At 46.6% G+C, this 16,203-nt stretch overlaps 1 protein-coding gene across 1 annotated transcript in view; it reads left to right on the top strand.

Annotated features, from left to right (window-relative positions):
* The window catches only part of LOC142560626 (uncharacterized), a 133,344-nt gene that overhangs the window by 109,876 nt on the left and 7,265 nt on the right, over nucleotides 1–16,203 (top strand). Inside the window, exons 6-7 of the mRNA XM_075672851.1 lie at nucleotides 7,651–8,646; nucleotides 12,629–12,728. Of these exons, the coding sequence (XP_075528966.1) occupies nucleotides 7,651–8,646; nucleotides 12,629–12,728 (1,096 nt within the window). The remainder of the gene's footprint in view (nucleotides 1–7,650; nucleotides 8,647–12,628; nucleotides 12,729–16,203) is intronic.

The following is a 16,203-nucleotide window of genomic DNA, read 5'->3' as shown; positions in this document are numbered from 1 at the left end:
GTTGCGAACAAATCACTCTTTGGGTTTCGGTGAAGATGGTAATAAATGATAAAACGTTCAAAAGTTGGTGACAGACTACACTTTGATGATAGGATTTCCGTTGATCTTCATGAAAACGCCACAAGCACGCTGTATGGCAGCGAGAAATTATATTCTCCTTTACCTTTGTTCGGAAGATACTGCCCAGGGGGTGCACCTTCAGTTCAAAACTGAAGTCTTTAGAAAATGAAAGGGTTGCCCTGCGCACAGCTACAGACCATTTTCGCGGCGATCCCGTGGGCGCAGCCATGTTTGATCACGTGGTTGCGTGTCTATTGCTTACTTCATTTGCTTCCGTGGCCTCCGTGTTTGCAATGGATGTGCGTGACGCCCTGGTGCGGCTCAGTAAACCTCTGTTTAGGTAGATATCGTGGACAGTGACTGAATGAACGACACGAAGCTTTGGCCACAGATTTAGAGGACATGTAAGCGCTTTCTGAGCTCATGACGCCTTGTCCAAACGACGCGAGCAGTGCATAGCGTGGTTGCACTGAACGCGGCGCTAGAAATGTGTTCCAAACTATCCAAACTTCCCGCTTATGAATTAAATCCGGATCAATGTGCTTTGCTCGCCGTTCTTTATTTTCAAACACTTTGAAGCAGCCGCTGATCATGTTTCTGACTTAGTAAAATTGCTCGGTGCGGTCATTATCCGATTGTTCATTTTCTGCCTGATCGCTCGCGAGTGTGCTTAGTTGCGATGGATTTGTTCTTGCTGCGCACGATGACTCGGAACGTAGATGCACGGTACTTTGTAAGAGCTTGTAGCAAAGACGCATTATCGCTAGTCACTAACTTACTCTGTGGACCGTCACGAAACGTGACGCTTCGAAAGCTTCGAACGTTCAAATGCTGTCGGTGTAGTCGCCGTCACGCATGCATGCTTCGGCGAATGATTCAAGGGCGCGCCCATTCACTTATTCTTGATACGTTGGCGATAGAGTGGGCGTAAGTTTGCGTGTGAGTTGGGGTAGATGCGTGTAATTAAGGTGCGAAAAACATTCGCTGCCAGGAAGCGGCTACTCACTTTGTTATTGTGTAACGAGTGATACTTTGGCCGACATTCCAGGGTAGAAGTCACTTCTTTGGAGGTTAATGATACAATGCTTCAGGCACAGCAATGATTATATTTTTATCCATGGGGAAATCCGTGCATCTCGAAGGGCCGGCAACACAGACAGTCCTAATGTAGCAGCGATCCGTGATCTTGGTCACACAGATTCATTCCATTTTTAATATGCCAGTCATTATTTTTGCAGCCAACTAGAGCACACGTCTTCCTTCTACCGCGCCACATTTTGCAGCAGGAATGGAGCACAGTGTCTTAGCGAACGCCCATTTGCATTTCCAACAGCTTATTGCACAGTTCTTACGCTAAAAGCATTCGTACCAGCCAATAGTGATGTAGGACATATTATTTTGCGAAGGCACGAAGGCATTTTGCGAGCTTCACTGTAGGGCACGTTTCCGCCTGTGTCGTGGCGTGCTTCAGCCGGCCTGCTATACATCATATGAGTCCTGCGACAAGGCTAACATCTCCAGTTAAAAATTAAAGCATTCAGGTATGTTTACCACACACTACACCTCTTAAATCTGACTAATTCGACCCTAATATTCGTAACGGCACACCGCGGGCCCCCAGGAACATCAGCCCACTTTTGTTCTGTGCTGAAACTCGCATAAATCAACTGCAATTTTATTCAAATGATGGTCGCAAATATAGTAGCAGACAGGCACACACGGGCACAAACTATTTCATATTTTTCAACTTAGATTAGCTTAGCGTCCACAAGTGGTATCGCAGACCAATATGTCCATGCTGCTCCGCTTAAATAGCACTCTGTCATCGTTTTTATATGTGCTAGTTGAACAGCGACGGCTAACTTCGGTGACACAAGATTTTTCACTCAAGGACTTCGAGCCGCCACTTGAGGCCACCCCAACAAAAACTGCCGGACCATTCTTTAATAAAGTTTCTTCTTCTTCTTGTAAATAAACTCATTGTATCTTTAACGGTTGCAGTCGCAATACAAAAGAACTTGGAGGATGCTTAAGCTTCGCCTTTGAGAGTGGAACGCGACAGCATTATCAGGCCCCATTGACGCCGACACAGGATATTCTGCGACATGGGGCCTGATAGAAAACAGTGGTGCGCCGATCCCGACAGCAGTGCAGGAATGAGCAATGGCTCATACCCCCGTAAGGCAGAAGCTACAAGCAGTGATTCATCAATGGCTTATACCCCCGTAAGCAAGAATAAAGGGGTTTATGTTTGAGTTTACGCGTAACTTAATCATGTTTCCTCATGTATTCAAATTATTTTCTCGCATATTCAAATTACAATCCGACACTATCTTGTCTGTGGGTTGTGTGTAAGTCAGACTTTACGAATTTTCTGACGCATTTTACTTTGAGAAATTCGATCAGTTCAGCAATGCCTCTGCGCCACGCGGAGTGCCTGCGTGGTTGTGGTTCGGAATGATTTTTTTTTTTTGATGGACAACACCGCCGACGGCGGACGGCAACGTCGGATTTTCTGCGGCACGGGGCCCTTAACGCTACCGCGTTAAAACGCGCCGCAATGATATACTGCTTCAAGCGGTGACAAGAGCGAAAGCATGCCATACGGTCACTTACTATTTTGACAGATGAAAGGGTTTTCGTTACGCTCGTTTCTCGACTTGTCCGCCACACGACGGGAACATTTGGCGCCAAAAACTAAGGAAGGAATAAAATGGGGATTGTGCCTTTGAAAGGCTATGAAGACGAAAAGGAATGAGCGGAGGCCGTGAGCATGAGGAGCCTCCTCTCTTGGACAGTGCCACAGGGATATTTGCTCAACCGTGGAGGATTTTATAATTGCTACAAAGAGATTATCTTGACTTCTTAAACATTTTATTTTTGTTCATTTCCTCCAGTTAGCTTTACCATTTTCAGTTTTTTAATAAAGATAGCCTAATTTCATCCAAATCTTGGCCAATCCCCCACAGTGGGTGTGCGCCATCGCATAAGGAATACCATACCATACCATACCATGGTGCAATACTGGACGCCTTTTGTCGCTGGAAGATTAGTTGGCCGCGTCAAAAGCATTGCGAGATAGGAGAGTCGGTGCTCCTGTCTCGCACACCACAGATGCAAAGGGTCACAAAAGCGCTGCCGTGATTTGTGAAGGCTGCCGAAATGCGCGACCATTTGCGATAAAGAGCAGATAACATTAATTGTATTGGAGACATCAACGCTTCCCTCCTGTTCTTGCGGAATTTCCACGCCTTTACGATTTCCCCAATGATAGGCAGCCAACCGACATCAGTCCCCTTGTCAACGTTCCTGCCTTTCATTTATCGTTACCTCTATCTCTCTCTCTCACGAGGCAAATATTTAAATTTTACGCATGCGCAAGCTGCACAGCTTATCAGAAAAAGAAAGAAGTCAGGAATACCTCCTACTACCCTGCATACACCCGGCCCCTCATCTTCCTGGAAGAAAAGCAATAGACACACACAATCCTTGTCAAGTGGCAGCCAGTGTAATACGCCACTGCCTTTTGTGCTTTTGCAAGTGTTATCATAGCCATACTCTAGCTACATCATTTTCTGAAAACAAACAGGTTAAAATTCGTGAAGGCTGGTGCTCAAAACTAGAAAAAGAAAAGCAAGTTCGCATTTGTATGCCTGCAAAAGATGAAACCTGAACATTCCACAAAGTCGTGAAAAAAATGTGGCTATTACAAAAGTCCATACAGTACGCTAGGAAGTTTCTGCGACGGTTCACAGCATCAGGACCAAGAATTTCTTAAATGCGATTTTCGCCAAATTCGTGGCAGCACGGGCCATAGTGAATAATAAACCATGCAGCTCCCGAACCATTAAAAATGAATGAATTGTGAGGTTTTATATACATGCCAGAACCACGATATGATTATGAGGCACGCCGTAATGGGAGACACCGGATTAATTTTGACCACCAGGGGACCTTTAACGTGCCCCCCAATTCACGGGACACGGGTGTTTTCGCATTACGCTCCCATCGCAATGCGGCCGCCGCGGCCGGGATTTGAGACCGCGGCCTCGTGCTTATAGCAACGCAACACCAAGGCCGCTAAGCCACCACGGCGGGTCCCCCAACCATTTAATTTGATCATTCGCGTGAACACCAATAAAGATTTGCCAATGCTATTAAATAAATGTTCATCGCCAGAGTTCAGGAGACGACATAGGTAGAGAGAGATAACATTTTAATGTGAGAAAAACAGAAAGTTCGGCTGGAGCAGATTCGTCTCTGGCCTGCTATTAGGTGTTGGGGAAAGAGCGAAGAAGGAGAGAGAGGTACTGGGGAGGACGATGGCATTGTACATGGAACTTTGTGTACGTGCGATATGCACACATATTCTGTGCTCACACCTCAACCACGTCACAATGCGCAGGCGTCTGGCATGTATTTCTAGAGCATGCAGGTAAGGCAGCTCTCCCTTAAAAATGTCATGAGGGCTCTTGTTGCTCGCAGTACACTTTGATGCTGTTCCATAGCGCTAGTATGTTCGGCTCCGAAAGCGGTTTGTCGTCCAAATCAGACAATATGGCCTTAAGTGTCTGACGTTTTGTACACTTTACAATATTTAATGGGACCTCATAGCAGCCTATACCGCTCAGTGACTGCAAATGAGTGCAGTTCCGATATCAAAATGTGCACAATGAAAAAATGTACACACTTAAAATGTACAAATTATGAAAAACCGCAGCTAGACCCGTCGCATATGGTATCCGTTACATATCCTAGAAAGCTTTAGGCTTCGAAATGCCTGCCCTCTGAGGGCTGCATTGCCCCAAATTTCACTGTGCTCTTACAGTGCCGATTTTTTTCTGCTCTTACCTACGGCAGACGGCTTCAAAAGCGAGTGCAAAAGCGATAAGCAGAGCGCACTTTGAACCGAAAGCCGTTACCTTGATCGCTTCATTAGTCGCTTGCTTCCACATTAACCTCTCACTACTGTGAGGTGCAACCGGGCCAGGTTAGCAGGAGAGCCATAATGGCAGGTTTATTATCATTAACTCGGCATACTGGCGAGGACCCTGGGAACCATTACGCGGACTGAAGCCCCGTGAGGGCGGTGGGCAGAGCAGAAGTCGAAATTCGACCCATCAGTGTGAAGCGAGTGCCCTGGGATCCGACCCTCATATGACTTAATTAGAGGGCCCTGGAGAGGCCTTTGCCTTTCCTGCAGGGATTCCTTTTGCGAGCTCTTTGGAGGATCGCGTGGGATGGTTGGCCCCTCTTGCAGACACCTCCAGTGGATCGAAGATCAGTCCCTTGTTCCTGGTCGTCGCTAAAGAACACGCGTCAGTTAGCGACAGATAAGTAATAATGCTCTCTTGGCCGCTTTTCCTCGCTCAGCTCCAGGTCCCACACTCCCTGCCTAGGTTCGGTACTTCTTATTTAACACGATAATGTGCAAAGAGCGTATTCGAATTATTATTTGTAAGATTAAGCAGTTAATTCCTAGTGAATATTTTAAGTTGGGCCCTGTTTTATGTTCTATACTCATTACGGCTATGAGCCATCTGTCATAGTGATGAAAGCGAGTTATAGGGATGATTTCATACAAAGCTTTCCCGTGGCACAAACATTTTTTGCATTTCCCGCATTGATCTAGAGCCATTCTAACTACGTCATATTTGTGTTATAATATATTCTCCACTTTTACAACAGCGCGGCTTAATATAAAAGTACAATTTATTCTCGCAAACAGTAAACATTGACAAACGAAGAAATGACAGGACACGCTTAGCGCTTAAGTGTGTCCTGTGCCCTATTTTATCCTTGTCTGCAACGTGCTACGTTCACCCCTCGCAATTAATCGCAAAAAAAGAAGAAAGAAAAACGCCACCACCACCACCATTACCCACCGAGCCGATCCCAACGCTGAGAGGCTGACTGAAGTAGCCACTTTGGATGGCCAACGCCACCTGGCGGACTTCATCAGCGCAGCTCTGGAGAACGTTGTCAGCGAGGCTCTGGACCGAGTGACTTGTTTTTCTTGCCCTCCTCAACTAATCAATGAAGTTTCTTATTATTATTTCTCTCTCTCTCTCTCTCTCTCTCTCTCTCTCTCTCTCTTATATATATATATATATATATATATATATATATATATATATATATATATATGCGGACAAACAATCGTATGTATCGGATCCCGTTTCCCTTCATCTAGGAAAATGGCTTTTCTCTTTTAATTTAAAATTTAATTTACACTGGAAGGAAAGCTTGGCAATAGAAAGAAAAGAGCAGTAAAAGGCAAACAGCAGTAATGACTGGGCTAATTGTGGCCCCTCGGGAGCTTCGGTAGAGTACATCGTCATCGCATGCTCAATATCTGACCAGCGTTGAGGAACACTCATCGTCACTTGATGGTATTCCTGTCAATCCAAATGATTCGGCCAACAGCGTCGCCCGCGACCTTACAGACCGGGCCGCTTTTACATATGGTTTTGATTCTGCTGGATTGGACAACTTACAGAGAGATACGCTCATTACGTACAATGAAATTACAAAACATTACTACATGGGAAGGAGGGAGTTTCCACCCCCTCGCTATAGACTAAACAGAGCACAAGCAGTTACACTTAGGCAATTACAGAGTCTTATTATTCACCTGCACAAATAAAGGAATGGTATGACATTGCAGACATGAATATTATATGCAAAGCATGCAAAAAGGAGATATGCACGCGTGAACATATGCTCTGGGAGTGTGGGTCGCTCGGCCCTGGCATTTCCCAGAATTGGTTTTTAGGAATGATCAGATCTCCAGATCATATCCCTCAAGTCCTGGCTGTCCAGTACGCCCGTGATAGAGCTAGGAGGCTTGACCTCCCGGTCCCAACATGGGACTAGCCAGGCAGTTGGCAACACCTTGTACAGGACAAGAATAAAGTTTTCTCCTCCTCCTCCTCCTCGTCTTGGCGTCTTGAATAGGCGCCCCTTACTTGTAAAGAAGACGCTTGGGCCTTTGTTTTGCCTTTTTACAGAAAGAAGCTGTGAAAGCATTGCATAATTTTCTTGCTGACAGTGACCTGATAGTGAATTGTGAATAAGGCTGGTATACAATATTTACCGAGCATATTTTATCGCACTTCAACGATTACTCTCTCGCATCAGTGACAGTTTGTTTGCTTTGGACGGTGTGAAGTTTTCCCTGCCAATTTAACACCGTGGCGCCTTTTTCGCGTCCGTGTTATTGTTCTAAAGCGAAGATTTATATGGCTAGGTGAAACGAAAATCCGCTTGTCCGCGCCTGTGTACACTATATTTAAGGGCATATTATTATTGAACTTAATGTTCACTAAATAATGTCATGTTCAGTAGAACGTCTAACTGTAAGTTAGTTGTTACAGTAGCGCTGTACTTACGCAACATTATGACTGAGGGCTGAAATGTTCCTCGCTGCATCCTTCCTGAGCCTATCACAAGGATATTCCGCCATTCTCCGGGATAATATTTTTAAACAATAAATGCAGCCTTAGCACGCACACTCTTGAAATTGGTAGTGTATTTTTCAGATCAAGAGATCTCGTTATGAGGATTTTTCTTTTGTTCATTTTTTAACAGAATTACAAGATGCCGAACTTGACGCAAGAAAACCTGTCATGGAGCGTGGTGATGCTGGCTGCCTGGATTTGCAGAGCTTGACACCACACGGAGGCGGCCACGGGTCACTGTCGACGCCAACTTTTTCGTCCTACTCAAGCAAGAACATCCCTGTGGCGAACAATAGCAGCAACCACAGCGTTCACGACACATCTTCGGACGATGGCAGCGGGCCCATCTCACCGAGGATTCAACGTTCCTCTCTGCGTCACCACGGCGCCTATCACGATGACCGCTCATCGGGAAACTCTCTAGTCATTGTGGACCCTCTGGAAGGTTCTCGACCAAAGATATGGTCACTGGCGCAAACTGCCACGTCAGACAGCCCACCCGGTATGCGCCGCTCACCGGCTCCGCCACTCAACGATCGCTATGGTTTTCAGCAAAGACTAGTCAGTGAAGCCAACGCTGGAACGGCAGGGGCAACATCTGGCTACTACCGCGACTTACACACGGATCCGAGCTTCATGTCCACGACACAGCCCCTACATGCGCAACTGGGCCACCAAAGTTCTAAGCAGTCTGCATCCTGGATCAATGGCCACTCTCCTATGGCACCATCATCAGCATCTTCAGCCGGCCACACTGAAGTCCTCAACCTGACCCCCGAAGGGTCGCCGACTTCCTACGTCTTGAGCCGCCCGAACATGGGCTGCATATCTCCCCAGCCACCGCAGACAGCGTTATCGACAGTTGGACGGAGGTTTGCCCTCGCGGAGGAGAAAGAATCAGTAGCGGCACGCCACGAACAGTGTTTGGTGAAACCGGAAGGCAGCGTGTACGAGACAAGCGTGCATGGCATGGCCGTCGCAGAGGGGGCGAACTTTTGCCGGAGGCAGGCTCTGATGACACTTCAAGGGAGCTGCCTCACAGAAGCTGCCACCTCAGCAGCGCTGGCTGCTTCTCGGCTTCCGGTCCACTCTACCTACATGACTGCTGGAGAGAAGATCGAAAAAGGTAAGATGCGGCCTCAGCGCCGCAACATTTCCTTTCGGGGCATTTACTCGTTAAGTGTACCTCGTGCACGACAAAAAGTGTGCTCTAAAATCAGACAACTCTCAGAGGCATTGTAGATGATGCGGACGCGCCGCCCCCTTACTCTAAAAGAGTGAAGGACACATTGTGAAACCTTAGGGGCTAACTAGGGCTTGGCGACTACACCACCAGCGTTTTCTGAACACATAAGTGCTAGCTAGAGTTTTGTACATGTAGAGTTTCTTCCTGAAGCGTGGCCTCTTACCTACCTTCTTCAGTCATGCGTGCAAACATTCCCCTCCTGCCCCCCCCCCCCTTCCATTTTTGCTCGCACATTCTGGTGTGCATGGGATACTAGTGCGATACTTATACGTCAATCCATGCTAGTTGAGACAACACGATTGCCGTCACCAATGAGGCAGCAAACCTGGCGCATTCCACAACTCTATTGCTTTCGACGTACTTTCTTCACCGATTTGAAGTGTGCGTGATATCATGCATGGCGAAGGGAGCAGGCGAGGAGGCGCTTGGAGAGCTTTGTTTACATCGATGTCGTGAGTAAGTGTTCACGATAGGGAACATAATTCTAATCATGAATGACGAGGGAACTAAATTACACTGTGTGCCTTGACGTTCCGCAGCCGCACAGTGGGTTATGGGGGACGCTATAGGGACGAGATCAGGATTACGTGTGATCATTTGAGATTCTTTAATGTGCTACCGAAACACGATAGATTGGCATTTTTCATTCCGTTGCTATTGGAATTTGGCCGCAGCTACTAGGAATAAAATTGGCATCCTTGTGCTCAGCATATTAACGCCATAGCCGTTAGGCCACAACAGTTGGCTGATTGTAGAACTATATACTTGCCACATATTGGTTAATATGAAGGCTGGTCTTAAGTGTTCATTACTTAAGGTAACTTAGTGAATTTCAGACAATATTGGAGAAAGAGAGAAATTGTATTCTATCGATATTTGAAGTGTTTAAAGTGTGAACACAACAGTTTAAACCTCTTATTTCTGTCCTCTTAATCAGGACACAAATTCATCACACGTGAAGCATTATTAATAACAACCATGTAAACATATAAAGACACGACACAGCGAGAGGTGCGTAACTTTCTCCAACCGAAGTAGTCAAATATGCACCAAGTTGTTTGCTTTGTCCAAATATCTCTTAGGCAAGACCTATTTGTTGAACCAGTTTTCCTGTAGCTACAAAATTTTGATTAGTTCTCGAAATAAAGGAAAAGTATCACAATTACAGCTCTGTCTTTGATCTGCCTTTGGACGGCCTGAAGAGCAGCAATAACTTGTGCCTCTGCCTGGCAGTGGCCAGCCTATTCATTCCCATTTATTTTTTTGTGTTTGTTTCTACATACAACCTAAGACTAATAACAGCATATCGGTCATCACTCAGTGATTGCCTGCGCTTTACATTGAGCCTAAATCGGTCATGCGGGCTATGTTTACCGTTAAAACAGCTTAGTTATACTACTCAGTTGCTGAACATGGTTTTCGAGCTTCTTCGTACAACGCGGTATTAGATAATAATATCCACAGTTTGCGCTAACAAATGTCACCAAGTAAAGCACGTTCATTAACGAATGTCTTTTTGTTGGATATTACATAGGCTTTCATGCAATTTTTCTAAATCATTCCAACATGGGTTCATGACGAGACATAGCAGACCCAGCTAGAATGCTCGCGCATCGGAAACTCCTGGAAGGCTTCAGTCCATTTTGTACCTGCACTTTCCCCCAAATCTGTGGACAGGCTAAAGTTTGCGAAGCGCTTGGCTGTTCCGGCTAAAAGCCTGCCTGGCGACTGTTGAGCGAGGGCGCTTTTCGAAGCCCTCTGGAGAGGCAGAATCGACCGGCGGATGTGCGCCGACACGCGCTGAGGAAGCCACGGTTGCGGAGTGATCTCCTCGGGGACCCAAACACAAACTTTGTCTCCGAGGCCAGCCTTTTTCCGGCAGGCAGTTTTCCCCGGCACACTCAATTAAGGCGTCAAGCAGGTTACCCGGAAAACCATACGCCGGTGGGGGAAAGCGAGACCGTGAAGGCGGACCAACCGAGCGCGGGCGGCAAAAACATGCGCCGCCACCGGCTTTTTCGCGAGCGCGTGGTGGCGCGAGAGCTTCATTTAAATATTCAGAAGGAGCCCTCTGATGGGGCTCCATTAATGGGGGCGGAGCCTGCAAATTAACGTCGGCTGGCTTCCCCCCTTTCTTGCCACCGCGCGCCGCTGCTGTTCTCTGGGAGTGCCTCACCACGTGCATCGCGACGAGTCCTACTGGCGCGCCGCTATTCAAGACCGCTGCGCTGGGGAGAGGGCTGCTCATAAGCGTGACTGACATCAAAGGAGGGATACGGCTTTTATGCGCCTAATGACAGCGAAGAGAAACGCTACGCCGCGCCAACCCCAAAGCATCAATTAGGGTCGTCTTGCCGGCCCGCCGCGTTCAAACTCTTTCAACGGGCTTTCATTACACTCGGGACGCAAACGCAGTCCCGAGTGCTCATGGGTTGGTCAGGTCACTTGGCCCAGCAGCTCTATCAAGATCGCGACTGACTCGGGGCCACGTATTCGATAATCATGGCAGGCACACGAATATTTTCTTGTACACCTTCGTGGCCGTCTTGGCTTGTGCATGGGGGCGGTTTCAGCGCACGCTTTCACTGCCTTGAGTTTTTTTAATTAAAATCGGTCAAGTGGCTAAATACTTTGGGCGAGAACTTACTGCAACTATAGTGCTGCAGTGCCTTTCAGCAAGCTTTCAGACTCACCATTTGGAATCAGTAGGCGATATTCAAGATGCGAATGGTCTAGCGTCGTGCCTTTCGTATATTGCTGCTGCGCACTTCACAGTCACCGCTGTTTCACATTCGACGAAAAACTTCCAGCTATATTGCACTAAGCGTCATCTACTGCGGTACGTTTGAATTTAGCGAAACGCTTATTCCGATGTTTTGCGGAACGATACTAGGGCAGCTTTTACTTGGCTTTCAATCGCTAAAACAGGGAGACGCAGCTGTAATGGAAAGCTGCGTTTACTCTTTGCTACCAACGGCTCCAACTTCTCTGCTTCGCTGATAGCGATGTTCGTCGAAGCTGAACTTACTAAGGCTCCAAATTTTATCAAAAAATTACGAAACAAAACTTTTTTTGTCAAAGAAAAACATTGAGGCATATTTTTTTTATTGTAATAGAGGTGCTCAATACGTGGCTATGACTGTACGCTTTGTCTGGGCATTTACAAAGGTAGCCTTTCCAGCCTTCTACCACAGTCATTAGGACACATGTGAAAGTATACCCAAAAGCAATGCCCGAAGGCAAATAGCACTTAATGGGTTGCAACTCAAGTGGGCATATTACGCGTCGTTCACAAGCATGAAGCATGTCTACAAATGCACTGGTCATCTCGTGTGGCACCTCGTGCGATCTGCTCATGTAGTAGCTGAAAACTGTGGAAGAAAAAGCCATTGCCTTCTCAAAGCACTTGGCCAGTGATCCCAAGGTATCGAGAATTTCAGACCATACTTCACCGGTGTTGCTCCACTCTGCCCTTATGTCTTCCCTATTACTTCATCCTTTGATAAATCATGCAAAATCTGTGCCATGAGTGCATAGTCACAAGCTCACAAGTGACGTGACGTGGGCGATATCCACGCAAAGTGCACTCGTGTTTAGTAACTGAGGTGACGAACTTCGCGGACGCGTGCATTCACCTTCTGGGCCAGCTTTCGGTGAACGCGAGCTCGAAAATGGCCTGCAAGTGCGGGAATTACATTAACGCTTCCTCGTGCCCACGGATTTCCGCTAAACATAGTAGGGGAATGAGGGCAAGAAGTTACGAGCCTCGCTAGTTGTTTGCACACACTCTTCTTTCTTTCTTTTACGTGGGGAAGGAAATGAGAGAATATAACTTTTGTTTCTTGTTCTTATGCCCTTACAGGTAAAGTTGGATCTCCGCACTTGCAAACTTCAGGCATTGGTGGCGGAAATTCAAGCTCCTGCATGTCCAATAGCACAGCGTTCAAGCCTGTTCCTAAGAGGTAAGCGAGCAAGTTCTGCTTTTGTGAACGCAGCATCAAATAAAAAAAAACTATATAAAAAACAGAACGATAGAAGTAAAACGGGGCGTATATTCCAAAACAAAGATAGACTTTCCGTGCATTGGGTGATATCAGGGTCATTCAATACTTTTTAATGCTTTCTTTAGTGATCATGAAACTAAGCTGCCGCTAGATGCCCCACTGCAGACAAGAGTGTTACGATCAACGCGGGTGTCCGCTTGCTCTGGAGGTTTCCATTGTGGCGATCGACCCGTTCACTTAGTCTCGCAGTAATCTTTTAGTTGTTTCGCATTCTGGTATTCCCCTCACTTGTGTGGAACAAACATATGAACAAAGCTTCGCGGTGAACTTAGAGCTTGCGGAGTACTTCAGTGACGAAAGGATGCTCTCTCGTGACTACGTATCGGCGGCATAAAGGAATCCTCGTGTTAAAGACGTCTATTGCGTGGCTCCTAAATATTTTTGACAGATTTTATATAAAACGTTTACTTTCGGCATACCTTACGGCATTAAACGTCCTCACAACTAAGCTCACAGCTGCAACCACCGGGCTAGAAGATGCCGTTGGAAGCAACTGCACTGGACTTGCGATTCCCTCACCGTTTACCTTTGCACAGAAGTGTCGCTATAGATTTACACCTGACGCTACATGACGCATGACAGCCATTTAGCTGATGTTGGCGGCAAAGGCATCTGGGTTTTACAAAAATTACCATGCGCACCTACGTAACTATAGTGGTGGTGGTGGTAAATTGTAGCAACAGGCGGGTTCAGCCTGGCGATCAAGGCCGGCAATTGCTCCGCCCGAGTGTCGCTATCTCTCATATCATAAGAAGCCAACAAACACTGCCACCAAGGACAACATAGGGGAAATTACTTGTGCTTAATAAATGAAATAATGAAACGATAAATTAATGGAAATTAAAGTGGGTGAAAAAACAACTTGCCGCAGGTGGGAACTGAACCCACAACATTCGCATTTCATATGACGTTTCCCTTATTAATACAGCTCTCAAGCGCAGCCCAGAACTATCTTTACCAGATAACTCCTGAACGTGCTGAGAGCTTGACGTTGTTCACGAAGGCTGAACAGTTCGATGGGATAAGCGCAGCGCAACCTGATCACGATTACTGCACATGAGGCGCCCGAGCGAGTGCTCTGTTTGTTTCAACGCCCTTTCTGAACAACAACAACAACAACAACAACAACTATTCTAAGCGCAAAAAGCACCGGGTGGGCGGGCTCAGGTTGTGATTTTCCTTCACTTTTGTGATAACGGCCGATGTGTCTGTTTTCAACAAGTAAGCAGGGAGGCCTTCAAACACTCGCAGGATGTACCAGCGCAAAAGACGGGACCTAGTGTAGACGAAAGACATAGCCCTGTCTCCTATACTCGGTGCCGTCTTTTGCGCTGTTCCGTCCCTTTCAACGTGCGCCAACCAGCCCAGTTCAGCGCACTCAAACACTCGCTGAATGGTGTCGGCCCGTAGCTTCGTTCTTTGGCGCTGCAACGTCACAACAGTGCCTTGTATGACACGTTAATTGCTATACGAATCATGTTTTCTGTGCATGCGAACGTTTGGAGAGTCGATAGAGAAGCTCCAGGTTCCTGGCCGTGTTATAGCCCGTTTCCACTGATCTCGCGATTGGGTGTCACTGGGCAAAGCGAACGAGGACACCGCTTCCGCTTCGTCGGTCCTTCTGTAATCGGAACGACAGTGTGGTAAACAACAGATCTTGTGCATCGTTTATCGATGCTCCTGAGGACCAGCTGAGCTTCTCCGCACACGGTAAAATGCAGAAAGCGCGCAAATTCGCGTCGGAAACACCACCTCTCAGCTTCTGCGCTGCTTAATTGCTGAGCGCCCCCTCACTAATGGCGGTGCCGCCGCGCAGTCATGGTTGGCAGCGTACGACGCCCTCAGCGTGACGGAGAAGTTTCGTGACCAGTAAAAAAGTAATAAAGGACTGGTGATACCTTTGCATTATCATTATCTTAAGCAGTACTTTAAGCAATACTATTATATACATAAAGCATGCTATATGCACCTTACAGTTTTTAAACAACAACGAGGGGTTTCCCTCCTAGCATTTTTCGTTTCATTTATCTCTCTATCTTTCTTAGTGGTACGCAAGGCAATCGTTTCTGTATGACAGATGGTGACACGACAACATGTTTTTATTCGACAACTACGCGTGATGTCAGAGTGTGACTCTTTAAACGTCCTGTTCCGATCCAGGAGTTAAAAGCCTTCGCAAAGCTGAAAAGCAAGGCAGGACACATTTGTATATAAAAAAGAGCTAAGGTCATTAATGAAAGAGCTAATTGTGCGTTGATAGAAAGACATTTACGAAGCCGTGTTGATTTGGTTGAATAAATTCACGGAAAGAAGGAATTTGATGAGGTGTTAGTAAATTATATGCTCCATCGCTGTCGAGCATATGCACGAGAGAGACGGCTCAGTAACTGTATGAGAAAGAGGAAATACTTTTTTGATTTAGTTTTTTAATGGGGATTGTCTATCCCATCTTCTATTCAATTTCTTATACTCAAGATTATAAGGACTGCCGAAAAACATGTAGCCCTAGAAAAATACAAATAGAGACTACAAAGTGTCTCGCACTCTTCGCTATTTTAGAATTGATACCATGTTGGCGTGTCACCATCTGTCATACAGAAGCTTGAGAACAAGTTAAGGACCACGCAAAAAGCGATGGAACGAAGAATGTTAGGCGTAACGTTAAGAGATAGAAAGAGAGCGGTGCGGATCAGAGATCAAACGGGAATAGCCGATATTATAATTGACATTAAGAGAAAGAAAGGCAGGTCATGTAATGTGCAGGTTAGACAACCGGTGGACCATTAGGGTTACAGAATGGGTGCTAAGAGAAGGGAAGCGCAGTCGATGACGGCAGAAGGTTAGGTGGGCGATGAAATTAAGAAATTCGTGGGGGCTATAGTTGGAATCGGTTGGCGCAGGACAGGGGTGATTGGAGATCGCAGGGAGAGGCCTTCGTCCTGCAGTGGACATAAAAAAGGATGATGATGATGATGATGATGATGATGATGATGATGATGATTGACACCGGTAGATGAGGTTAGTTTGTAGGTATATCACAAATTCATTTCAGGTATTACACAGTTATTCACTTCGCAAATCCAAGCGCCTGACGGGACAGAGGCTAATAGTTTTCAAAAACTGTTTTCGGTTATGTAGCCTCATGTCAGGTAAGGTCGAACGGAAAATTTAATTATGGGTATTACGCGCTGAAACCATGACGATTATGAGGCATGTCGTAGTGGGGGACTCCGGAGTAATTTTGACCAGGCGGGGTTCTTTAACGACAAGCCAACGTGCGGTACCCCCCCCCCCCCCCCCCCCCACGGGCGTTTTCGCATTTTACCCCCATCGAAATGCGGCCAACGCGGTCTAGGTTTAATCGCGCGCCTTC

Source organism: Dermacentor variabilis, chromosome 1 (assembly GCF_050947875.1).
Source record: "Dermacentor variabilis isolate Ectoservices chromosome 1, ASM5094787v1, whole genome shotgun sequence".
Classification (NCBI taxonomy): domain Eukaryota; kingdom Metazoa; phylum Arthropoda; class Arachnida; order Ixodida; family Ixodidae; genus Dermacentor; species Dermacentor variabilis.
The sequence above is the reverse complement of the archived record's forward strand: the minus strand, read 5'-3'. Positions and strand labels throughout refer to the sequence as shown.